Source organism: Thamnophis elegans, chromosome 12, assembly GCF_009769535.1.
Source record: "Thamnophis elegans isolate rThaEle1 chromosome 12, rThaEle1.pri, whole genome shotgun sequence".
Lineage (NCBI taxonomy): Eukaryota > Metazoa > Chordata > Lepidosauria > Squamata > Colubridae > Thamnophis > Thamnophis elegans.
The window spans coordinates 33,517,159-33,543,532 of record NC_045552.1 but is presented as its reverse complement, the minus strand read 5'-3'; the positions used below and the strand labels follow the sequence as shown (position 1 = coordinate 33,543,532).

The 26,374-nt window shown below is 44.6% G+C and overlaps 1 protein-coding gene across 7 annotated transcripts in view; it reads right to left on the bottom strand.

The window, feature by feature from the left end:
• Positions 1-26,374, bottom strand: part of ARHGEF9 (Cdc42 guanine nucleotide exchange factor 9) — a 384,837-nt gene that overhangs the window by 294,321 nt on the left and 64,142 nt on the right. For 4 of the 7 annotated variants that reach the window (XM_032228177.1, XM_032228179.1, XM_032228180.1 and 1 more), the window contains one exon: positions 15,650-15,800. In XM_032228177.1, coding sequence (XP_032084068.1) covers positions 15,650-15,800 — 151 coding nt within the window. Of the gene's footprint in view, positions 1-3,891; positions 3,910-15,649; positions 15,801-19,782; positions 25,507-26,374 lie in introns of those variants that run through there. The other 3 variants (XM_032228182.1, XM_032228184.1, XM_032228181.1) reach the window with 3 other exon arrangements.

Here is a 26,374-nt window from a genome sequence, read left to right as displayed (position 1 = left end):
ATTTTAACTTTATTTATATGCTATGATATGATATGGGCTTCAGCAGAATTGATCTGCAACGTACAAGAAATTGAGATTGGAGCAAGCACTTGGGCGGACCACAACCCAATTTCAATTAAATGGAAAGGCCAAAGGGCAAGATCTAGATGGACATTAAATAATACCATATTGAAAGAAAAAGACTTTGTACAAAAAAAATGGAAAAAGAGTTAGCCCTTTTCTTTAAAGAAAATAGGAAAGAAGATACATCAATGCAGAATCTTTGGGATACAATGAAGGCTGTTACTAGAGGTCTGATAATAGACTATACAAGGAAGAGAAACTTAAAGAAAAGACAAATGCATGAAGCTTTAGATAATGATTACAAAATACTTGAAAGAGAATTACAGAGATCGCCACCAAAAAAGAAGTCAAGATAAAAATGGATATAATTAAACATAAAATGGATCTACTGGAAAAGGAAGAACTGGCACAAAAAATTAGAGGTGCTAAACAGAACTATTTTGAAAATGCAAATAAACCAGGCAGGTGGTTGGCATATAAGCTGAAAAAAGAGAGAGAAATAAAGAAAATATTCCAATTAAGAGATGAACAAGGACAAATTCAGTATGGAAATATTGAGAAAAAAAATATTATACAAGACTACTATGCTAAGCTCTATGAACAAGAGAAGGTGGAGGAGGGAGGAGTCAAAAACTACTTACAGGATGCCAATCTTCCCCAGATATCAGAGGAAACTAGAACAATGCTAGAAAGTAAAATAACAATGAGGGAGCTAACGGATATACTTAAAAAACAAAATAACGGGAAAGCCCCAGGACCAGATGGACTACCCATGGAATTCTATAGAATATTTGAAGAAATTTTGATTCTCCCACTCCTACAAGTCATGAATGAAGTGATGTCTGAGAGTAAAATACCGAAGTCATGGTCAGAAGCATATATTACATTGCTACCCAAGGAAGAGACCGATTTAACACAAACCAAGAACTATAGACCAATTTCTTTATTAAACTCAGATTATAAGCTATTTGCATCTATACTAGCAGAGAGACTTAAAAAATATTTAAATAACTTCATCCACTCAGATCAAAATGGCTTTTTACCTAAGAGACAAATTAAAGATAATATGAGAATGATTTTGAATACTTTGGAATATTATGAGGCCCACCCCGAAAAACAAATGGCTTTGATGTTTCTTGATGCACAGAAGGCCTTTGACAATGTCAATTGGCAATTCATGTTTTTACAACTGGAGCAGATGAACTTTGGTAAGAAATTTATTCAAACCATACGAATGATATATCAGAAACAAACAGCAAAGATAATGGTAAATGGAGAATTAACAAATCCTATTAAAATAAAGAGAGGTACGAAACAAGGTTGCCCATTATCACCATTATTCTTCATCTTAACATTAGAGGTCTTAAACAGAAAGATTAGACTTAGTTTTTATTCTTGAAGATCCACTAGAAACAGCACCCAAACTGCTAGAAAGAATAGAGGAATATGGAAAGGTAGCAGGCTTGAAAATAAACAAAGACAAAACAAAGATTATGACAAAGAATATGCCAGCAACACAAAAGGAAGAGTTGTCAGAAACTTTGCAGATTCAAATTACAAGTAAGGTTAAATACTTGGGGATATACCTATCACCTAGATGCAGTACTCTTAAGGAGGACAATTATACTAGACTAAAACAACAAATAGTGACTGATCTGATGAAATGGGAAAATTTACAACTATCAATGATGGGAAGAATTTCTACAATTAAAATGAACATTTTACCTAGAATCTTATACCTGTTCCAGACAATCCCAATCAGATTGGGTAAGGACTTTTTTCAAGACTTAAACAAAATAGTTTTGAAGTTTATTTGGCAAGGGAAAAAAGCCAGAATAAAACTTAAATTGTTACAAGATGCTAGAATTAGAGGATTGGGTCTACCTGATTGGGAATTTATACTACCAAGCAAAACACTTGATGTGGATTAAGGAATGGATATCACTAAAAAATTCTAGACTACTGAATGTAGAAGGTCATGATTTACTGTTGGGATGGCATGCTTTCTTATCGTATAAGGGAACTAAAGCACATGGCTATTTTAGAAGACACTATATAAGGGAGGCTTTGTTATTAAACTGGGAAAAGGTAAAAAGATTACACTACTTAAAAATTCCAGTCTGGATATCAACGATTGAAGCATTTTCATATTCAATAATATATAAAAAGGAACAAACAGTTAGATATGTTGAAATATTGAATGAAGAGGGTGAACTCAAATCTATCCAAGAGTTGAAATAAGAAGGGATAGAAAAGGGATAGAAATGAATTGGTATTCATATGTACAGATACAATCTAGATATAATGAAGATAGAAAATCCAAAGATTTTTACAATAAAATGACTGAGTTAGATAAAATTTTAACAGGTACTGATGAAAAAGTAATTTAAAAACTATACAAATATTTATTGGAGGTTAAATTACAAGAACAATAATTAAAGAAACTATGATAGCTTGGGGGGGAAATTTGGGTATGGGATTGATTTAGAGAAATGGCAGAAACTGTGGTCTCAAAATTATAAAATGACAATGTCTACTGCATATAGAGAAAATTTGTATAAGATGTTTTACAGGTGGCATCTACCCCGAACCAGAATTGCAAGAATGTCCAAGAATAAATCAGAAAAGTGTTGGAAATGTCATCAGATACCGGGCTCATATTACCACATGTGGTGAACTTGCATTGAAGCTAAAAGATACTGGACTAAAATCCACATGTGGTTGGAGAAAATGACACACAAACAGACTTCAAACCAGAGGTCTTTTTATTGGGGATCATACCAGAAATCTATAACAAAGACTTAAAATATCTGATTGTAAATGTGTTAACAGCAGCCAGGATCGTATTTGCAAAAAACTGGAAAAATGAAACAATATCAAAACAGGAAGAAGTTATTCGAAAAATAATGGACTGTGCTGAAATGAGTAAATTGACACTTGAAATTAGAGAACAAGAGGACGAGCAATTTTATAAAATATGGGACTTGTTTTATCAGTGGCTGGGGGAAAAAACCTGGAAATGAAAAATGTCTTACTCATGTTTTAACTGAAGGAGTTAAATGATAACACAACCATGCTGTGAAACAGATTAACAATGATACAATGACAAACTGATATATCTATGAATTGAATATTTTAGAACTTTTTGCTTTAAAAAGGATAAGGATAACAATGATTTTATCTATATTTGATAGAGGTTTGGTGATATAATGTATAACCTTAAGAACATATTATAATGATATCTTGTTGTTGATAAATAATTTTAATAAGGGAATAATTTAAAAAATGGTATATACCGTATATACTCGAGTATAGGTCGATCCGAATATAAGCCGAGGCACCTAATTTTACCACAAAAAACTGGAAAAGTTATTGACTCGAGTATAAGCCTAGGGTGGGAAATGCAGCAGCTACCGGTAAATTTCAAAAATAAAAATAGATACCAATAATGTTTTTGAATATTTATTTCAAAGAAAAACAGTAAACTAGCTCTGTAAGTGGAAAAGAGGGTCAATAAAAACAATATGGTATCAACAATAACTTTAAAAGTACAAAAACCTTAGCTCATTCAGCAACCAAGCTAAAACACGAGTTAAAATCCTTCAAAACTCATAGGCTCATAATATACATTCTACCAGTGTCCTGCCTGTGCCCATTGAATATACAGCCTGTCCTGTGTCCATTAATTACAGCCTGCCATTGCCCATTGAATAACATATACAGCCTGCCTGTGCCCATTAAATATACAGTAGCCATTGTAAAAATTTGCTCTGGATAACAAATTATTATCACACAATACCGGTGTATTCAATGAAATACTTCACTCACCTCATCTCCATGCAGTTTAAATTCATCTCCCTGGAACACTAAGTTCTCTTTTTATTTGCTAAACTGTTGGACTCCTACAGTAGCATGCAGCTTCATTTTCAGACTTTGCTCTATTGAATGATGCCAAATAAAACTTAAAAAAGAGGAGATTTCTGCAAAGTTTGTCCAAATGTATGCATGTACAACATACCTGTGTTAAAAATTCTTCTCTGACACACACACACACACACACACACACACACACACACACACACACACACTTATTTCTTGGTTATCCCAAAGGGCCACAAAAGCATCCCATTGCCACTGTTGCTTTCAGCATGTTACATTCCACCATGGATATCTTTAAAGAAAGAATTTGAAACTAATAAAGGATGTGCTGTCCAATTTCTTAAATGAATTATATTTGGTGTAAATAAAATGAACCCTGAAACAATTACGTTGGCCATTGATGTGTTTGACCCTTCCCTTGGGCTCAGCTTGGTCATCTCCTACAGCTATCAGTCTTTTGCATACGTGGATACCAAAAGAACAGTTTACAGATAATCCTTATTTAGTGAACATAACTGGGACTAGTATCTTGGTCATTAAATGGTTGTTAAATGAAACTGTGACTGGGCTGAGGATCCTATTCAGTTTTCCTTTGCTTTACAGGTCTTTTTCACCATCATTATAGCTGCAAACAAAACAATCACTAAACAAGGCAGCAGATACAAGGGGGTAATTCAGTCCACCTCATCCCTTTGTAAAACACCCCCCACCCCCAGCTGCTCTGTGAAACACCCCCCACCCCCAGCCGCTCCTCAGCCCCACCCGTTCCCAGACACCTGATGAGTCAGCACTACTTTCCCAGATGGGGACAGCGCACCCAACGCTTAGGTAGTCCGAGAAGAAGCGGGGAAGGGCCCCACTTCTTCTTTCCACCCCACCTCCGCAGAAGGAAAACTCAAAGCATCACGGCGATCCCGGGAAAAAGAGGCGAGCCGGGGAGCGGCGGCATTTCTCTCTCTCTCCCTCTCCCTCTCTTTGCCGCGACCTGCTGCCGGCGGGCAACAAGGACGGCCACCCACGCCGCAGATCCACGTCCAGCAGGGAGGAGGAGGAGGGAAACCCACCCACCTGTCAGCCACGGGAGAAAGGAAGTCGGTGAGCGGAGGAAAAGACGGGGGAAAAGGAAGCTCGGCGGGTGAAATGCGGTCCCCGCCAGGATCTCACCTCGCCCTCTTAGCCTCCCCACCCTTGACACACATGCACGCACACGCACCCTCCGCCTAGCCCGCCAGAACATTCCCGGGTGGGAACAGCCGGGGGTGGGGGGAAGAGAGAGAGAGAGAGACGCGATCGCGTTCCCGGCAGTCCAGAGCAGGAGGCGCTTTTTTCCAAAAATAAACACCGTGGATCATCTATCTCAGTGTTTCTCCACCTTGGAGACTTGAAAGTGTGTGGACTTCAACTCCCAGAATTCTGGGAGTTGAAGTCCACATATTTTCAAGTCTTCAAGGTGGAGAAACACTGATCTATCTAATTAATATAATTAGTTATAATTAGTTGGGAGGGAAAAGCGCTTGGTGCAAAGAAGGACTTTCTTTCAACCAGCGGAACCCCCTGGCGCAATCGGGCTGCGATTGGCGGCCGTCCTTGCTACAATCCGCGCCGAGCTCTGATGAGGGGGAAATTAGATTCCGGCTGATGCGGCAGGGGCTGCGCTGGTGGGGACGGGTGGAGGGGATGGGACTTGGAGTCCTACCATCTTGGCGAGTGGGGAGTCTCATCCCACCCCGCCCCGCCCGTCCCCGCCAGCGCAGCCAGGCTGCGATCGGCGGCCGTCCTTGCTACAATCCGCGCCGCCCGCCTCATCAATGGGGTAAAGTCCTTACGTCCAGCTCTGATGCGGGCGTAAGGAAAGTCCTCTCTTTCCCCCTCATCAGAACACAAGCCCGGGAAGCGAGTGGAAGTTCTCTGCGCGACTGAAACGGAAGCCACGACAGGAGAGTGAGGCTGCTGCCGGCCATTTCACCTCGCGCAGAGAACTTCCACTGGGTCCCGAAATGGAGGAGAAAAAGGGGCGCCCCTTTTTCTCCTCCATTTGGGCAAATTTTTCACTGACTCGAGTATAAGCCGAGGCAGCTTTTTTCAGCCCAAAAAGTGGGCTGAAAAACTCGGCCTATACTCGAGTATATACGGTATATGTAGCGACCACTTATAATATTTTGTTGAAAAATGAAGGAATAAGATTTCTGTTTGAAGGTATGAGGTACAAGGATAACAATGAACATAAGCATACCTGATAGTTGATTGGTGGAATTATGTATAATGGAAAATAGTGATATATAAATATAAATGGTTGGTTAAAAAAAAAAAAAATCTTTTTCCCCCCACATGGGGATAATATAAAGATATACTGTTATTAAATAGATAATCAAGAATGTGAGGGAACTATGATTTATTGGGGAAAAAATAATACTTCGTAATTGAATGTATACTGTACAATGAAAGTGAGGTATTTAGTTCTACTAGATGAAAAATCTCTGATGGTAAATGTTATTCGAGAATATGGATGTTAAAACACCTATAACCAAACGACATGTTGTATATGATGATGTTTTTGTGTGTGTGTGTGTGTATTTTAGGGGGTTTTTTTCTCTTTTTTTATTGTTGTCTGTATGTATCTAGATTATCTAGATCCCTTTCAGTCGGGATTTAGGCCTGACTACAGCACGGAAACCGCTTTGGTCGCGCTGACCGATGATCTCTAGAGAGCCAGGGATGGAGGTCATGCCTCCGTCCTAGTGCTCCTTGACCTCTCAGCGGCCTTCGATACCATCGACCATGGTATCCTTCTGCGACGACTGCGGGAGGTGGGGGTAGGAGGCACTGTCCTACGGTGGTTCTCCTCTTACCTCTCGGACAGGTCGCAGTCGGTGTTGGTCGGAGGGCACAGATCGACCCCTAGGCCCCTGAATCATGGGGTGCCGCAGGGTTCGGTCCTGTCCCCCCTCCTGTTTAATATCTACATGAAGCCGCTGGGTGAGATCATTCGACGGCACGGGATAAAATACCATCAGTATGCGGACAATACACAGTTGTATCTGTCCGCCCCGTGCCAACTCAGCGAAGCGGTTGATGTGATGTGCCAGTGCCTTGAGGCTGTTAGGGTCTGGATGGGGGATAACAAGCTTGCACTCAATCCGGATAAGACCGAGTGGCTGGTGTGTTTCCCTCCCACTAATTGGTCAAGTTTTCCATCTCTCAGGCTGGGGGGTCAAACAGTACGCCCCTCAGACAGGGTTCGCAATTTGGGAGTCGTCCTGGACCCACAGCTGACTTTCGAACACCACTTGTCGGCTGTGACCAGGGGGGCATTTGTCCAGGTTCGCCTGGTGCACCAGTTGCGTCCCTACCTGAACCGGGAGGCCCTCACAACAGTCACTCGTGCCCTTGTGACCTCTAGACTGGACTACTGCAACATGCTCTACATGGGGCAGCCCTTGAAGAGCATTCGGAGACTTCAGCTTGTCCAGAATGCAGCCGCGCGAGTGATTGTGGGTGCACCTCGGTTCACCCACGTAACACCTATCCTCCGCGAGCTGCACTGGCTGCCTATTGGTCTTCGGATACGCTTCAAGGCAGTAGCCGTCACATATAAAGCCCTTCATGGTATTGGACCTGGGTACTTGAGAGACCGCCTGCTGCCAGTTACCTCCAATAGACCGATCAGATCCCACAGATTAGGCCTCCTCCGAATTCCATCCGCCGGCCAACGCCGACTGGCGACTACCCAGAGGAGAGCCTTCTCTGTGGCTGCTCCGACCCTCTGGAACGAGCTCCCCGTGGAGATTCGAACCCTCACCACCCTCCAGGCCTTCCGCAAAGCCCTTAAAACCTGGCTGTTCCGACAGGCCTGGGGCTAAAGAGTTTTTGCCCCCCTTCTCGAATGGTATGGTTGTTGTGTGTTTTTAAACTTTGTATTGTTATGTCTCGTCTTTTTTATCCCCCTGTCTGTACCTCCTTCCCTGATTGAATTGTGAGCCGCCCTGAGTCCCCTTCGGGGAAAAGGGCGGCATATAAATGTAATCAATCAATCAATCAATCAATCAATGTATTGTTTGTGTAATAAAAATTAAAAAAAAAAAAAAAAAAAAAAGATAAGAGCGAGGCCCGGTGATGCCTATCACTGTGGCAGGAATCCACAGAGTTCACCCAGCGTAGTTGTAGGTGTAAACTGAATCCCCTATGGTAAAATTCCGAATCTTGCTTGTGGAGTCAGGGGGTGATGCGGCAGAATAGTTGGGTGTAGCAGGTCTAAGTGGGACCTTAGCCGGCGATCCATGAGAAGCTCGGAGGGGCTTCTCTCTGTAGTGGCACTGGGTGTGATGTGCTGGATTAGCAAATAGTGGTCAATCCATGTTTGCCAATCTCCTGGGCCCATCCTGGAGAGGGCTTCTTTTGAAGATCTCACCATTCTCTCCGCCTGACCATTGGAGGCCGGATGGAATGGCGCGACCAGGGCATGTCTGATTCCCTGTGCTGCTAAGAAGGTCTCGAATTGCATGGCCGTGAATTGGGGCCCATTGTCAGAGACCAGGACATCGGGCAGGCCCTGTGTGGAGAAAAGTCTCTGTAGCACCTTCATGACCGTTTCTGCCATAGTGGAGGTCATCAAAACTACCTCTAGCCATTTCGAGTAGGCGTCCACAACTATGAGGAAAGTCTGGCCATGAACTGGGCCAGCAAAATCAATGTGCACCCTAGACCACAGTGCTTGAGGTCGCTCCCACTCCTTAGCAGGCACTTCTGGGGGAGCTGGCCTGGATTCCTGGCACGGTGTGCAGGTAGCCACCCATTCTTCAATCTCCCTGTCCATGTTAGGCCACCACACATAAGTCCTGGCCAAAGACTTCATCCTGACAATTCTAGGATGCCCTACGTGTAAAGCCTCTAATACTGCAATGTGCAGTTTGGATGGAACAACGACCCGGTCCCCCCACAGCAAACAGCCATTAACAACAGTTTGTCACACTTACAATGGTACATTTTGAATTCAGACCCAACCGGCCCCTTGGGCCACCCCCTCCGCACCCAGTTCAAAATTTGTTTGATGGTGAAGTCCTTTGCAGAGTGGAGGGCAACGTCACTAGACGAGACAGGACCAGTCTCAAGGTAGTCAATGAGGAGGACTGGCGTTTCGGGAGTAGGGTCAGCAAGAAGTTCTGGTAGCAGGCAGCAGCTCAAGGAGTTGGCATGCCCAAAGTGGAGCCTGGATGGTGGATGAGGCGGTAGGAGTAGGCAGCTAAGAAAATGGTCCATCTGGTCACCTGCGGTGATAATGACACAGGAGTAGGTCGGTCCCCAGCCAGCAAGCCCAGTAGCAGTTTATGGTCCGTAATTAGTTCAAAATCACAGCCGTATAGGTACTCATGGAACCTCTTTACTCCGGCCACTGCAGCCAAAGCCTCATGGTCCAACTGGCTGTAGTTCCACTCGGCAGTGGACAAGGTCCTATGGGGGCCTCGGTTCTGTTGGGCATGCAGTGGCTAAGGACGGCTCCGACACCAAATGGGGAAGCGTCACAGGTCAGCACCAATGGCAGAGTCTGGCTGTACCACACCAGGAACTTGTCTGCTTTTGTGCGTCTTTTTATCGCGGCAAATGCAGCAGCCTCGGCTCTGCCCCAGGACCACTTCGTGTTCTTCGCAAGGAGAGGATGTAAGGGCTCAGCAATGGTGGCTTTCTGTTTAAGAAAGAAGCTGTAGAAATTAAGGAGCCCAAGGAACGCCTGTAGCTCGGTTTGATTGTGAGTTGTAGGGGTGTCCTCAATTGCTTTAATTTTTTTCGTGATCAGGTGAATCCCAGAGCCATTGATTAGGTACCCTAGGAATTCAACCCTTGGCACGTTAATTTCGCATTTTTCTTTTTTGAGACAGAGACCCTTGTCTCTAATTCTAGCCAAAACAGTTCATAAACATTTGAAAAGTTGCACCTCATTTGCAGCCGATATCGTCAAAATAGGATACAACTCCTGGAATCACCTGCAAAAGTCATTCCACAATGCTTTGGAACAGTCCAGGGGTGATACTAACTCCAAATTGCAGGCGGTGACATTTGAATGCACCCCTGTGCGTCACAATGGTTTGGGCCCCTGCTGTAGCGCCATTTACAGGCAATTGTTGGTATGCATGCGCCATGTCCAATTTAGCGAATACTTTGCCAGGGCCTAGAGAATGTAATAGGTGCTGTACAATGGGTACAGGGTAAGCACTTTGTTGTAGCGCTTTATTGATTTGTAGTCTGCGCAGATGTGGACAGACTCATCAGATTTGACAGGTGTCACTATAGGGATCTCCCAGCATGCGTTATCAACTGGCTCTAGGATTCCCTGGCCTACGAGCTTGTCAATTTCCAGATCAATTTTGAGGCGGAGAATGAAAGATACTCTCCTGGGTTTTAGCCTTATTGGGGCTACTTTGGGGTCCAAATTAAAAGAGATTGGAGTCCCCACATATTTACCCAAACTGGTGCCAAAGACATTATCGAACTCCTTAAAAATCGCTTCAGCACTCTCGTCTTTCAAGACGTTGATACCAGTCACTTCTAGGCCCAGGGCTTCGAATCAGTCAAGCCCCAGGAGGCTCTGCTGGTTGCCACTGACCACCATCACTGGGAGCTGGCCGCTATACTTCTAGAATTGCACCCGAAGGTGCCCTGACCCACGATGGGGACTCGGTTCCCCTGGTAATCGCAAAGGCGGATGTCAGGGGCGCGTAGATGCTGCTTCTTCAGGCTAGGGATAACTCGCTTCAGTGTAGACCACGGCATGATAGTCAGTGATGACCCCATGTCGATCTCCATCTCGCATGGAGAGCCCTTGATGAGGACTGTGACCTACAGCTTTTTTGGCCACTTAGTGCGGACTTGGCCAATTGAGGTGTAGTAGGTGACTCTTGTGTCGCCCTCTGGGTGCCCTGGTGGCTTCTGCCATGCCCCTTGGTTGGGCCTTTGATGGCGGTTGGATTGGCTTCTTGGCTGCCAGGTTGTCGTGGGGTGCTCGCTTCTGCAAACTTTGGCAATGTGCCCCTTTTGCTCACAGCACTGGCAGGTAGCATCGCGGAAACGGCAACCCAATCGGGCATGGTCTCCTCCGCAGCTAGCGCAAGGTGGGAAACGTTGTTCAAATTTGCGCACCAGCTTGGTGTGGCTACTGCGCATGTGGCAGCTGTCATCTTCTTTGCCTTCTGGGCTCTCAGCCTCTGCAGCCTTGCAATGAACGCATGTGTTCTTTTGTGCATCTTGTGGAGTGCTTTGGCGCTGCAGGGTTTCTGTTGACTTGATGGTCGATTCTGATGGCCTGGCTTCGTCCAAGGCAATTTGTAGAGTGAGGTTAGATTTGGCGAGTAACCTCCTCTGTAAATTAATGTCTTGCACACCACATATGATGCTGTCAAGAATAAGCTTGTCAAGGTCTCGGAACTCGCAGTACACTGCAGCCTTTCGTAGTGAATCAACGTACTCGTTGATAGATTCCCCCTCCTTCTGGTTACGAATATTACATTCGTGCCGGCGCACGTGCTTAGGCAGCTTGGGAGCTTAGTTAGTCCTCAGCATCTGCTGGAGCATGGACCAAGCGACCGATTGTAGCGGCATTGGTTCTAACAGGTCTTTGGCAGTTTTGAACACTTCCCGTCCACAGTAACCAAGGAACATGTTTTCTTGCGGCCCTCAGAAAAGCCCATGAGGTCATTGGCTTCGAGGAAGCAGTCAAACCTCAGCATATACGAGTCCCAGTGCTCGGTGACTGGGTCATACAGAGTCGGTGGGGTGTGCATGGCGATTTTGTGTTCAGAGGGCATTTTGAGTTTGCCGCCCAAAAATGGCTGCTCGAAGCCATGCTGAGCTCCAGGCTGGATTTACTTGCTGGATTGCTCCTCTCTTTTTGGTTCGCCTAGTTGCCTTCCAATCCCACCTTTATCGCCAGTGTTAGATCGGGTAATGGAAAAGCACACACAGGCTAACGGTAACAACAGCTCTTTATTAACTCAGTAGCAACTATGTACAATCCAGCGAAGGTTGAGTCTGACAGCAGCCCTTTTATAGGGAGCTGTCAGACCCTTCAACCAATGAGATTAAACCTCTGTTCCCGCCAGAACAGAGGATCTTGGTGGAAACCATTATAGCTGAGGCTAGTATCTAACATGAACATTTTCCACACTTATGATTGTTGCATCCCTACGGTCACATGCTTTACATGCTGACTCACATTTATGACGATCGCAGTATCCCAGGGTCATGTGATCCCTTTTGCACCCTTCCGACAAGCAAAGTCAAAGGAGTAGCCAGATTCACTTTACAGCCATGTTACTAATTTAATAACTGCAATGATTCGCTTAACAAACGTGGCAAGAAAAAGCATAAAATGAGGCAAAACTCACTTAACAAATTTCTCACTTAACAACATAAACTTTAGGCTCAAATATGGTCATAAGTAAGGACTATCAGTACATACCAGTTGCCAAATGTCTGAATTTTGATCACATGATCAAGGGAATGCTGCAACAATTGTAAGCATGAGAACCAGTTGTAAGTCACTTTTTTCAATGTCATCGTAACAATGATTGTAGGTCAAAACTCAAAACAAGGGGAAGGAGGAGCCACGCCGCAATGTTACAATGCGCGGTCTCGATACTCTGAGACCACCGTTGACACTTTTGCCACTGGGGGGTCCATTGAGACCTAAACTGTCCCGTAGAGATGGTGATCAGGAAGACAAAGCCTTGCTATCGCAAAATCCCTGATCGACCCAAAAGTGCTTCAAGCCAGCGGTAAACAGGCAGCCCCTAGGCTGATGAAATCGGGACACTCCGGAAGGAAGGAAGTAAAAAGAGAAAATGAGTCCATCTGGTGAGGTATTTTTTCTATTTAGACTGCCCAATGTTTCTTTAAAGCCAAATTAGATCCTTAGACAAAATAACTGAGCGGCGAAAATAATCCTAATGGGATCGCTGTGGAAAGTTTTTTTTTTCCTTTGTCATTTAACTATTGTTTGTGGATTGAAATGCTTGTAATGTTCTTCATCTCTCCTCTTAAAGTGAACGGATTGATTTTTTTTCCTTCTGCTTCTTGTTGCTTTATTTTTTGACTTCTGGATTAAAACCTTCCTTTTTATTTTAACAATTCTTCCTACTACTTATTATTAAACCACACTAAAAGAAATCTAAAGAACTTTGTTTCCTACAGAATGTGAAAATTAATTGCCACTCGGAGTTTTTTGAAACAACGTATCTCTTTTTTTATTTGACTCCACTAACTTTGCAGCTGAAGGGTTTGCAACTTGTTTACAGAAACTGATAAAGAACCAAGGGTATGAACTGTTTTCACAGGTGCCTCTGAGAATTATTTTGGCAGGGAAAGAAAGAAAGAAAGAAAGAAAGAAAGAAAGAAAGAAAGAAAGAAAGAAAGAAAGAAAGAAAGAAAGAAAGAAAGAGGGAGGGGGGGAACAGAACCCTCCCCCTTTGAAGAGCATAAAATAACTTGTGTTCAAGTCAACCTAAAATAAAAAATTAAATAGGCCTGGAAGGCTAGAGTGGCAGTGGTTATTAGTTTTTTTTTCTTTCCTCCTTTTTTGGAAACATGGATCAATATTCAGATGAGGAAACCTTAAAATTCCAAAATATCTTGGCTGGAATTCAAAATTTATTGGAAGGATATGGGAGAATTGAGAAGAAGTTGGAAAGACTAGTCTCCCTCACAGCAAAAGATGATGGGGTTGGAGCCCCCAAAATTAAAGGGGAGAATGAAGATATAGAGGATAAAGATAAGACAATAGATGAATTTATTAATGGAGCAAATGTGGGTGAAAATGGAAAGAAGAGAATATGGATAAGGGAATTCGACGAATTGGAGCTCTACCCCAGATTCCAAGACCCAGAAGAGAAAAAAGTACTAATGATGATAGACATAAGAAGAGAAATTTTTTCAGAAGCAAGATTGACAAACAAAGACAAGTTAACTTGAGTAGCAATTGGTGGGCAAGGAGATTATCTGAGAGACCCTTCAAGCAACAAAGTGCGGAGAGAAGCCTATAAAAACCTTATAAAGGATATAAAAAGAAGACTGACTCTACAATTTGCAAGAGAGATAAGACTGTTTTGTTACTGGAAAGATACAGGTTGACAATGAAAGTTGGTAATTAAAAAATAGTTTTTTTTATTAGTGGTGATTAATAAGTAGGAATTTTGTAACTCCTAGATTGTTTTAGATTGTTATTAAATGTTTACTCGCTAACAATTAATTAACCATGTGTTGACAATTTAGTAAAAGAAATTTGGATATAAATTGTAAATTGTGACTTGGGAAAAAGACCTATAATTTTAATAAACAAATTTTAATTTAGATCTTGTTATAAAGGTGTAAGTGGTTTTTTTGGGGTGGGGGCCTTGATGAGAGGAGATGGGGCATAAATAGTAAATGATTTTTAGCCAATTATAATAACAACAAGGAAATGTTAATGGACATTGTTTAACAATATATACATGCTATGTTATTGGCAAAAGTAACTTGGATATAAATTTTAGTCAGTGAGTTGGAAAAAAGGGGGGAAAGGCTTAGAAACTTTATTAATTGATACTTAAAAGATGCTATAAAGGTGTAATGTTATTGGAGGATGTTTTGAAATAGCTAATGAATGCCATTATGTGGTTGTGTCTAAGTATGAATGATTTGAGGTAAAAGTATGTTCAACTAATTGTAGTCAAATGAGAATTGTGGTACATTGATAGTAAGATACACAAAGATTTTTGATTTAAAGTGTATAATCTAATATGAACTATAAGTAATGACTGTGGAAGAAATGCACAAAAGTTATCTGTAACCAATCGACACGCTTTCTACAAGATGTAATGAAGGATGATTCTTTTTTGTGTTTTTGTTCAATTAAAATAAAAAAAATTCAAAACAAGATTTACAATTTATTCCACAGGTCTTATTTATTGCTTTGAAAGAGCAGTGTGGTAATCTAGTGGTGACACTCGCCTCCCATTTGGAAAGTTGACAGTTCAATCCTAGGTAGCGGCAGATGTTTCTCTCCTAGGGTGGAAAAAATAATATCTGCTGTGAACTCCACGTGGCATCAGGAAGAACATCCAGCCAGCAAATGCTCAGCTCCAGGCAGTCGCCACGACTCTACCCCAGGAATACAGGGTCACAAAAGTGAGGTTTTATTTATTTATTTATTTGAAGAAATAGTAGCACAGAATCTTCCAATCATTCTGAGAAAGTGTCATCAGCATTCTCCCAAGATGGGCACCATGAAGCCTGTATGAGCAGATGTGCCACCAAAATCAAACTCCATCTTCTAGAGCAGGGGTCGGCAGCCTTAAACAAAAGAGTCATAAAGGTCCTAACTGAAAGCGCCTGGTTCAATTCTGGAGCCAACTGGAAGTCCAGTTCCCCCATTATAGTCTTCACCTAGCACAGCATCCTTTCCCTCTACCTTTCCTAACCAAAAGCCCTAACCCTATCGATTGTGGAGCCATCCGGAGACAGGAAGCCACAGCATAGCGATGAAAGAGCCATATGTGGCTCCAGATACCTGTTCTAGAGTTAGCCCCCTTTCTTAACATCCATTCATACATGACATCTAAAGTCAGGTTTTTGTACATCGGACACAACTCTTAGGAAACTTCACACACCACACAACCTTCTACCTACCACTTCCTCTTAAGGCAACAGCTGGCTTAGGAAGGTCCATTCAAATGTGACTTACCAGCAGAGCTGATCAAGAGCTTCTGTTTCCATTCCAGCTGATCCAATCCCATTGGGGTGCTCTTGGAGAGTGGGAGGGAGTGGCATCGGTCCAAAAAGAGTTTGAATGGAGGAGGAGATGCTGGAGATGGGCAAAGAGGGTGAGATCGTGGCTGCGGAAGGGAGAGAAGGGAATTGATGTAAAGACAAAATGACTGCAAAGTTTTTTAACAAAATGTAAAGAAAACACCCCAAATGCCAAGATATCTTCATTTCGCTCATGTACAAGAAGATAGAGCAGCAGTGTTGAAATGCAATGCATAACATCTTCATCAACTGAGGTAGAATTTGCTCACATTCAAAGATACCATGATCTCTTATGCAGTTAAAGTGCTTTTACTTAAGAAAGAAATGGCCCAAACAAGAAAGTAATGACAATGAGCAGGAACAAACATACGCTCATCTTCCTTCCTTCCTTTCTTCTTCCTTTCCTCTCCTTCCTTCTTGCCCTCTTCCCTCTTTCCTTTTCCTTCCTCCCTCCCTTCCTTTCTCTAATTTACATTACTAGGTTCCAGTCAACAGTCCTTTCAGACATGGTAGGAGGAGTCTTTGACAACTTCAAATCAGAAGGTGTCTGATAGCAGCTTTTAGACCAATGCATTTTTTTAAAAGATACGATTTTGTTAGCAAACTTCAGCAAACGCATCAAAGCCTATCCCAAATTGGCCCATCTATGCAACTGATGGAGTGAACTGTAGCTCACAAAAGTTAATGCCTTTTAATAGTGTTAGTCTGAAAAAATGCTGCCAGCCCCCTCTTAATTTTTGACAATCTTTTCAGGTAACCTTAGCATGATGGCACAAGAAATGATACATATATAGTAAATTTCCTGAACCACTGGCTCTTGCAAAAGTCCAATATTCTATGATAGTTCACTATTCTCAGCTCAGAATTTCATGGGATATGAGTGAGAGCACTAAGATCTACTTAAGCTTTTAACCTTCCCTCTTTTCCTCCAGTTTGGGGAGTCTATAGATGCAACATTGCTGAGTGCTTCTTCAAGGAAACCAAGGCATATGGAGATGATTCTGCTGTGTTAAGTCTTCTCTCTCCATAATTTCCAAGATATAAACATGTCTTTAAAACTTCCCCATCTCTCAAAAACACAACAGGAAATACTGCAAGTTTGGTGGTTTTCTTGCAGAGGTTTCATTATCAATTAGGTAACACTATCAGTGCTATTGTGCTAATAATCAGTGCTAGCAAAGCCTCACATCTCTAAGACAATAAAGGAAAAAGGCAACACAATTTCTACCAAACTTCAGTGAGGAGCTGTTTCTCTAATCCCTCATTTTGTTTTCAATGGCTTTATTTTATAATTCTGGTGAGGTATTCAGACCAGGCAGCAGACGAGAACTTTCAGGATGAGATTTCGCAGATGGCTTCAGTTGCAACTATACCCTCTTAGGCTACCACCTCCAGAGTCAACTGCTTTGCCCTCTGCATGAACGCTTTCTTCTTCTTTTTCACTCATCAACTTCTTGCCTCTAGGCACCAAAAGTCACATGGCAACTGGACAGTTGCTCCCCTTCAACAACATTTCCTCAAAAGGAAAATTGTCAGATTTATCAGTAACTGATGGGCAACAGCAGCGGCAGTGGTAGCAGAAGCAACATGATCAGAAGACTAAGGAGCAACCTTAGGTTATCTCCATCTTCAAGGTCATGACACTAGTGGGTTAACCTTCACTGGGATTACAAAACCCAGCTCAAATGACTCACTCTGAGAAACACTGAACCGAAATGAGTAGAGAGCAATACTTTATTTAATTTTCCATCTGCTTCGCTGTATCATGTCACAATCCTTACCCTCAAGCAGATACAGCATTTTTTGATGGGGGAGGAAAAAGCATACAGAACGTAAAAGAAATGCTATAGGCAACAAAATTGGAAAATCTTTAAAGGACGGGGCTGACGGAGCTCCAAGATTGCTGTCGATATCTCTGCTGCTGGACGGTTCTTTTGGAGGTCGGGCCTCCCGTAGAGACAGTGATAGTGAAGGGCACGTCCTCCTGATCTCAGGGACATCACAAAGTCCCTGATTGATCCAGGAGAAGCTCTTTTTTCCGTCAACAGAGAAGCAGCCATTAAGCTGCAGAAGGTTGGGACAGCCCCTGAATAGAAGAAAAGCAGGAAAGAGAGTGTGTCGAAATGGTGAGATAAATTTTTACTGTTAGAGAACACCCCAAAAGACTTAGAGTAAAATTAAAATTGAAGACAGAAAACAGCAAGCGGCGAATTAAGCCTGAATTAAACTTAGGGTGTTATCCTTTAACTTTGTTTTTTTTATGGATGGATTTTTTACAAATGCCTCTTCCTTTTTAAATTGGACTGGTTTCTTTTTTCCTTCTTCTATCTTTCCTCTTTTTTCATATTGGTGGATTGTGAATTTATTTCCTTTCTTTTTTCAACGCTCGGCTGGATTGTCTTTTTTTAAAGAATGTTTTTCTTAAGTTTGGAATCTAAAGAGAGGCGTAAAAGTAGAGGAAAAAGAAGTAATACTGCCACCTAGAGGCTGGAGGTTGGAAATGTTGCTTTTTTTTCTTATTCTCTTTGAACACCCGACATATCTTATACTTCCAAGGCTCCTGATTTTGTATATTGAAAGGGATAGTGGGAAGAGTACGGATTGTTTATGCAGGTGCTCTTCTGGAGTACTATCAATAGCTGGACTGGAGTGAAGAGAAAGCCTTGACTTGAAATATTATTGTGAACCTGTTTGATACTTAACAAAAAAGCCTTGGATGTTTTAGTGGCAGTGTTTATAACCTGGAAAAATGGTGCAACATGAAGAAGAAAAAGAACTTATATTACAAATGATTATGCTAAAAATTCAAAAAGTACAAATAAATACAGAGGAGGAGGAGCCAACGTCACGACAAGATGGGCAAGCGGTCTCGATGCTCTGAGACTGCAGTCAATACTTTTGCCGCTGGGTGGTCCAATTGGACCTAAACTGTCCCGAAGAGACAGTGAATAGGAAGAATACATCTTGCTGACCTCAGGGATATCGCAAAATCCCTGAAAGAAGCAAGAGAAGTTTTTCAAGCTGGCGACAAAAAATCCAGCCAAGGCTGACAAAGTCAGGGTGACTCCAAAACAGAAGGATACAGAAAGAGAAAGTGTTTCCAGCTGGTGAGGAACTTTTACTGTTTTAAAAAGAGACTGCCTATAAAAACTTAAAATTAATCTAAATTGGAGAATAGAAGAATCAAGCAGCGGAATTAAATTTGGAATGGTTTTGGACAGTGATTATCATATTTTTTAAATGATATCTTCATGGATGGAATTTATGCAAGCCTTTTGAAATGGATGAAGTTTTCTTCTACTACTACTTTTTCTATTATTGTTCTCTGTAATCTATGGACTAAAGTTTTCCTCTTTCATTGCTGTGGGTATTTTTTTAATTCATTTAAGGATTGGACTCTTTTTTCTAACTTGAAATACAAAAAGATACAAAAGGAAATTAGATTTTCAACAGCATTACCGCTGCTCGGGGGCTGGGAGGATTTATTGATTGGAGTATGTGTATTGAAAATGGAACACTTTTTTTTCTCCAAGGATTGTTTTGACTTGGCACTACAAGGTTTTACTGCTTGGCTACAGAGAGTGATAAGAAGGGAAGCACACAGATGTCACTTTGAAGTATATTTCTAATCAGAGAAAAGTGAAAACAACGCTCTTTGTGAATCTATGCTTTAATTTTATTAGCCTTCCAATCTAGAGCAGCTGTGTTTGTTAGAATGGCACAATTTCAAAAGAAAATAGAAGTCTCAAGTTTGCAAAAGATACTTTCAGAAATACAGAAATTATCAAATACATATGAAAGAATAGAGAAAAAACTGGAATACTTAGAGCACATAACAATAAAATATGATGAAAAAATTGAGGATGTCTATCAAATGCAAAACGGGGTGGTTAAAACTCAAAAAACCAAAGTGGAAAATGAATATAAGGAGATTAAACCTGCTGATATTTATGGTGATTGGTTTGTCTCTGAAAATGGAAAGAATGGAATACTGAAAGAGGAATTAAATGGAGAGGAAATCTATTCCAGAGGGCAAGATACATAAGAAGAAAACGACTGTTGGCTTACCTGAACAGTCGTTCTCAGGGCGCCGTGAGGAGAGTCCAAGCGTGGGACATGCCCAAGCTATTGAGTCCCAGGGTGGGGAAGGACCGGAGCCTCAGTGACTCTTTGCAAAATCCTTCTTCCAAAGGAGGCTGAGGCTGAGGCAAAGGAGTCTATATTATAGTTCTTAATGAAGGCGGTCGGGGAAGCCCACGTAGCCACCCTGCAAATGTCCAGAATAGATGCCTGGGTCACCCATGCTGCTGAAATGCTCCTGGTAGAATGCGTGGTAATCTTGCCCGGAACTGGCTTGCCCTGATGTTCATACGCCAGCTTGATGCAGGCATGCAGCCAACGACCCACAGTGTGAGATGACGCCTTGTGATCGAGCGACCCCGGAAGGAACGAGATGAAGTCACTGGTTCTCTTCACATAAACGCGGATGGCACACCTCACGTCCAACTTATGCCATTCACGTTCCCTAGGGTGAGAAGGTCTGGGACAAAAATTAGGCAATATAATTTCTTGAGACCTGTGGAAGGTAGCATTGATTTTAGGGATAAATGAAGGGTCAAGTCTTAGTATAACCCTGTCGGGATGGACCACACACAGAGAGAGCCGCCAATTCAGAGATTCTGCGAGCGGAGGTAATGGCCACCAGAAATGCAGTCTTAATAGTCAGGTGGCGGAGGCTCGTCTTCCGAAGGGGCTCGAAGGGAGACTTCGTCAAGGCCTTCAAGACAAATGGAAGGTCCCAGGACGGATAACGGTGGATTACAGACGGACTGATGTTCGCTGCACCCTTTAGAAAACTTTTGATCTGGGGGTGTTGACTCAGAGAGCAAGAAGTACCCCTGGCCAGAATGGTGGATAAAGCGGCAACCTGATGCCTAAGCGTGCTAGGCGCTAGTCCCTTGTCCAGTCCCTCCTGTAGGAAGTTCAAAGTCTGAGGGACTGAGGCGGAGAAATCAACAATGCCTTTATCTTTACACCAAGAGGAAAAGGCGGCCCAGGTCACGTTGTAGATCCTAGTCGTGGAAGGCCTCCTGGACGCTTGGATAGTTCTGATGATCTTATCAGAGATGTTTTGCTTCCTTAGGAGATCCCCCCTCAAGTGCAAAATGGCTAGTTGTAGCCACTGGGGCTCCGGATGAGTGATGGCCCCTTGGTTGAGGGAGATTTGGTCCTGAGGAATTCTCCAAGGTCTCTGAACGGAGAGACTGACAAGGTCCACGTACCAGGACCTCCTGGGCCAGAATGGTGCCACCAGAATTACTTCTGCCTGTTCCCTCAGGATCTTTGCAATCACCTGAGGGATGAGGGGAAGAGGCAGGAATGTGTATAAGCGTTCTCGGGGCCACCCGCACCTCAGTGCATTCGTCCCCTCCGCTGACGGTGAATGGTAGCGGGTGAAGAATCGTGGCAGTTGTGCATTGGAATGTGCGGCAAAGAGGTCTACTTGCGGTTTGCCAAATCTCCTCACGATCTGCTGGAACAGATCTGGATGTAGATGCCACTCTGCGTGATCTATTCGCTGTCAGCTTAGCAAGTCTGCTTCTCGGTTGCTGGTCCCGGAGATGTGATCTGCTCTGAGAGAAGCCAGACATCTTTCCGCCCACCTTCCCAGGGCGTCCGCCTCCCTCATAAGAGTCCTGGAGTGTGTGCCGCCCTGCCTGTTTATGTGGGCCTTTGTGGTCACATTGTCCGTGAGTAACAGTACATGCTTCCCCTGGATTATGCGAGAGAAGTGTCGCAGGACGAGTCAGGCTGCCCTCAGCTCCAGCCAGTTGATGCTGTGGGCAGCCTCCCTCTGGGACCATTAACCCTGGGCTAGCTGATTCTGGCAGTGGGCGCCCCAACCCAGGAGACTTGCGTCTGTGGTGACCACGATTCACTCCGGTTCCCTGAACAGGCAGCCCTTTACAATCGCCTTGGATTTCCACCAGGTTAGAGACTGGACCACCTATGGGAGTTGCTGGTTTTGGCCCTCTGCATGGGCAGGAGAAACCACTGCAGTTCCCTGGCATGGAGGCGGGCCCAGGGCACGATATTTAGGCAAGAAATCATCAGCCCCAGCAGCTGGGAAAGTTTGATGATTGGCACCGACCTGAACAGATGACAACGTTTGACTCTGGACCTTAGATTGGTCAGGCGATCTGGCGACAGGAACACGTGGCTGGCGACTGAGTCGATAATGGCGCCAAGATGTTGAATGCGTGTTGTTGGTCAAAGCTGGCTCGAGAAGCCCTGCTGCTGCAGCGTCTGGATCGTGAGGCAGACCTCCTTTCGAGCCTGCTCTGCTGTGACAGAATGAATAATTATATCATCCAAATAACATTCCAGACGTATGGGGAAGGTCCGGAGGTGGGCTGCCACCACTGCCAGGATCTCGGTGAAGGTTCTGGGAGCTTATGAGAGACCGAAGGGGAGAGCCTTGTATTGATAGCGCCTCCCCTCGGAGCAGAACCTCAGGAACCTCCTGTGGGCAGCATGGATGGGGACATGGAGGTAGGCTTCCTTTAAATCTATGAAACTCAACAGGTCCCCCTCCCACATGCAATCCAGAATTGAGTGGAGGGACTGCATCTTGAACCTCTTGTAAGCCAGATGCTGATTGAGGCTCTTTAGGTCCAAGATGGCCCTCCACCCCCCACCCCCCACCCCCGAACTCTTCGGAACTAAGAAGTATGGAGTAGAAACCCTGTCGTTCCTGTTCTGTGGGGACGGGCTCTATGGCTTCTATCTGGAGAAGATGGAGGATCTCCTCTCGCATGAGCTCCTGTTTTAGCGGATTCTTGGGGGTGGGGCAGCAGATGAACTTCCTTTGAGGAAAGGATAGAAAGTCCAGAACCAGACCCCTCCTGATGGTGGATAGGACCCAGCTGTCCGAGGTGATCTCCTCCCACCTGTCGGCGTACAGTTGTAGCCAGCCCCCTATGGGAGGAATCCCCTGGCAGTCACTTCCCCCTGTGGAACTGGCAGGAACTATTGTTGCCGCCAAGGCCCCCTTGAAATGGCTTGCGAAAGGAGGACTGATGTTGCCTCCCATGGGAACTAAAGGACCCTGGTTTCTGTCACCCCCCTAATGGAAGGTCCTCTGGTAGGAGGAGGAAGAAGCCTGGGCAGGGTTCTGATTTCGAAATGCCTGCCTGCGAAAGAAGCCGAATTGTTTGTGTTCGTTTTTCTTAAGAGTGGCCGGGAGAACCTTTCACTTGTCCTTAGTTTCTATAATGAACTTATCCAGGGCATCCCCGAATAAGTGTCCTCCCTTGAAGGGGGCGGAAGCAAGCTTCCACTTGGCTTCATATCAGGAGGTGTAGCCACAGGAGGCGCCTCAATGTCACATTGGAGGCCAGGGCCCCGGATGGGAACTTCGCTGCGTTGAGCGAAGCATCCGTTGAATACTCTTCCGCTGGATGATCTTTGTGAGATTGTGGCGCCATTTTGATTTTCTGGTAGGTGGCTTGGATCAAAACTGCCTCAGCCAGAGCAGCGATGCTCTGGTGAAGAATGATGCTGAGGTGGATGCCTTATTGGCCCAGGCTGCTGCCATGTGTGTTTTGTGGCATGCCTTTTCCGATCTTTTATCCTCGGCCTTAAGACCCTCAAGCAGGTCCGCAGGCAAATTAGAACTCGAGGTTAAAGACATGACCGGAGCTTCCACCTCTGGCAATTTCAAAACCTCCTCCATTTTGTCCTCAATTGAATAGAGGGACTTATCCCCCCCCCCCCGCTGGGATTGGTCAGGGTACCAAGTTGGACCCATTGCCTCTGGATCACATCCAAAAAGAGATCCGGGACAGGGATGGATTCCCGGGTAGAAGGAGACTCCTTAAACAGGCCCTGTTTGTGGTCCTGAGAGGAAGAGTCAGGCTTGGGGCTAGGTCCCAATTCAGTGGCCACCCTGGCCTTGTGAAGGATAGATTTGAATAATGATGGTTTGAAGAGGCCAGTGAAGGCCGGCTGGTCGGGGGGAAGGTCCTCATCATCCGAGAGGACGAAACCCTCGGCCTCCTCCTCCTCCAAGGAAGACTCCTCAGAGGAAGCAGAGGTGCTGGGGGAGGCAGGTTCTTTAGAAGTAGAGGCCGAGCTAGGTTGCTTGGATTTGGAAGGCTTAGATTTATTAGAGCTCTTAAGCTTTATGCCCTCAGCTATTCCTTGGGAGATGGCAATGGAGATAACCTCCCTCATCTCTGCTGAGAGAGCAGATCCCTTGTCCTCCCTGGAACGATGCCTACTGGGGAGCTCAAGGCGTTTATGTTTGCCAGTGACATACTCTTCCTCTGCGGGCAACATGCCCTGAAAGGGTCCCAGTTCCTCCCTGAGAGATGAGCTGGGGGAGTCAGGGTATCCCCACGATACATCAGGGAAGGGGTCCCTGGAGGATTCCCTATCCAGAGATGGGGAACCACTGTCTCTGACAGAGGGGGAGTCACCACCCCCATCCCTGACAGAAGGGCCCACAGGTGAATGTCTGGCCTGGTCTGAGGGAGGCCGAGCCCCTTGGGGCTGAACCTCGGAGCCCTCCACCTGCTTGTGGTGGCGAGGGCCTTGCTTGGCTTTGTCACTGGAATCAGAGGAACCCGGGGAGGCCTTCTTGCGGGCACCCTTACCCCCTTTACCCCCAACAGTATTAGGGTCAGCCCTACTACGCTTGCTGGAGGGCCCTGCTTGCTCCTCCCGAGGCCTCACACTGTCATCAGCCATGCTGCCCTACAAACAGTGGCACGAGGTCACTATGCTGTGGATCGGTTTTGCTGCCGGCTGAATCAGGTGGCTGGCCGCTTGTGCGTAGTACCAGGGCACCTGGCGCTGGCCTGATGGCTCAAGCGTGGTTGCAGACTTGTCGAGGGAGGAAGGGCCGCCTGGAGGTCGGATTCCTACTCCCCACCGCACTCCAATGTTGCAGGTCTTCCAGCTATTAAGGACAGGCCTAGCCGGCGCCCCGGACTAGGCCGCATTTCCCGGCGGTGTCTGCGGCTGGGAGGTGGCTCAGGGCAACTCGCGCTCTTCTAGCTCTGCTCCTTGTGGCTCCGCTCACTCCAACTCGCAACTGCTGCCTCACAGGTCGGCTCGCAGCTCGAAATGAGGCCACGCGACAAAAACGGTCATCTAAAATGGCCGCCACTGCGCATGCATTCGCCACGGGCCAACCAGGCATCCAATGCTGAGAAAAGTGCACGAAGAAACTAAGATGGCCGCCGCTGTTGCCGGGCAGGAAAAGCTCAGGTGCCTCAGACGTGAGGAGCACCCCCAAGGCTAACTCTCCAGCAAACAGGCATACCCTTCAAGGGAACGGCTCTTTTACAACTCCCCGCCTGCAAGCTGATGCTGGATGGGCGACTCACGTGCACCGTTCTGCTTGTGACCAGCGGCAACGGAGGTAAAGGCCCGGCCCCTCTCAGCGAAATAAACCTTCATTTCTAGCTCTTTAGCCTTGAAGCAGTATTAGGATGGATTTGAAGATAGAATAGAATTGAGTGGTCAGTTTTAAGGTTGGGAAACCTCAGTCTATCTGTTCTTGGACTGGAGCTCCCCCAAAACAGTCCCTACGGGCGGACTGAGTTTTTAAACTGAACATGGAGAGGCAAAGGGAGGCATGGTCAAGAAAATCATTACTCAGTCCAAGGGCAGATAGGCTGTGTTAACCCATGCTTGGACTCTCCAAGTGGCGCACTGGAGAAAACTGAAGAATCTATGGATTTAAAGAGAGAAATTCTATTAGCAAAAGCATTGATAACACTGCTGACAATCAAAGATAAGCTGAATAAGGAAACAGAAAGAGGGCATCAAGACTATATGAGAGATCTTATAAGCAAGGAGTTGCTAAGAGAAGTCTATACAAAGCTGACCAATAAGATGATTAGAGGACTGGCACCACAAATGGCAGAAGATATGAGACTGTTTTGCTATTGGAAAGATACAGGTTGATAGATGGAAGAATATAATTTAAAACTAGTTAAACTTCATCAATGATTTAGATAAGGGAATAAATGGGGAACTCATCAAATTTGCAGATGACACCAAGCTGGCAGGAATAGCCAACACTACAGAAGATAGGCTAAAGATACAGAAGGAACATTGGGCACTATCTAATAAAATGAAATTCAATGGTGAAAAGAGTGAGGTTCTACATTTAGGCAACAAAAACAAAATGCACAGGTGGTACCTTGCTCAACAGTAGTAACTGTGAAAGGGATCTTGGAGTCCTAGTGGACAACCATTTCAATATGAGCCAGCAGTGTGAAGCAGCTGCCAAAAAAGCCAACACAGTTCTAGGCTGCATAAACAGAGGGATAGAATCAAGATCACGTGAAGTGTTAATACCACTTTATAATGCCTTGGTAAGGCCACACTTGGAATACTGCATTCAGTTTTGATCACCACGATGTAGAAAAGATGTGGAGACTCTAGAAAGAGTGCAGAGAAGAGCAACAAAGATGATTAGGGGACTGGAGACTAAAACATATGAAGAACGGTTGCAGGAACTGGGTATGTCTAGTTTAATAGAAAGAAGGACTAGGGGAGATGTGATAGCAGTATTCCAATATCTCAGGGGTTGTCACAAAGAAGAGGGAATCAAACTATTTTCCAAGGCACCTGAGGGTAGAACAAG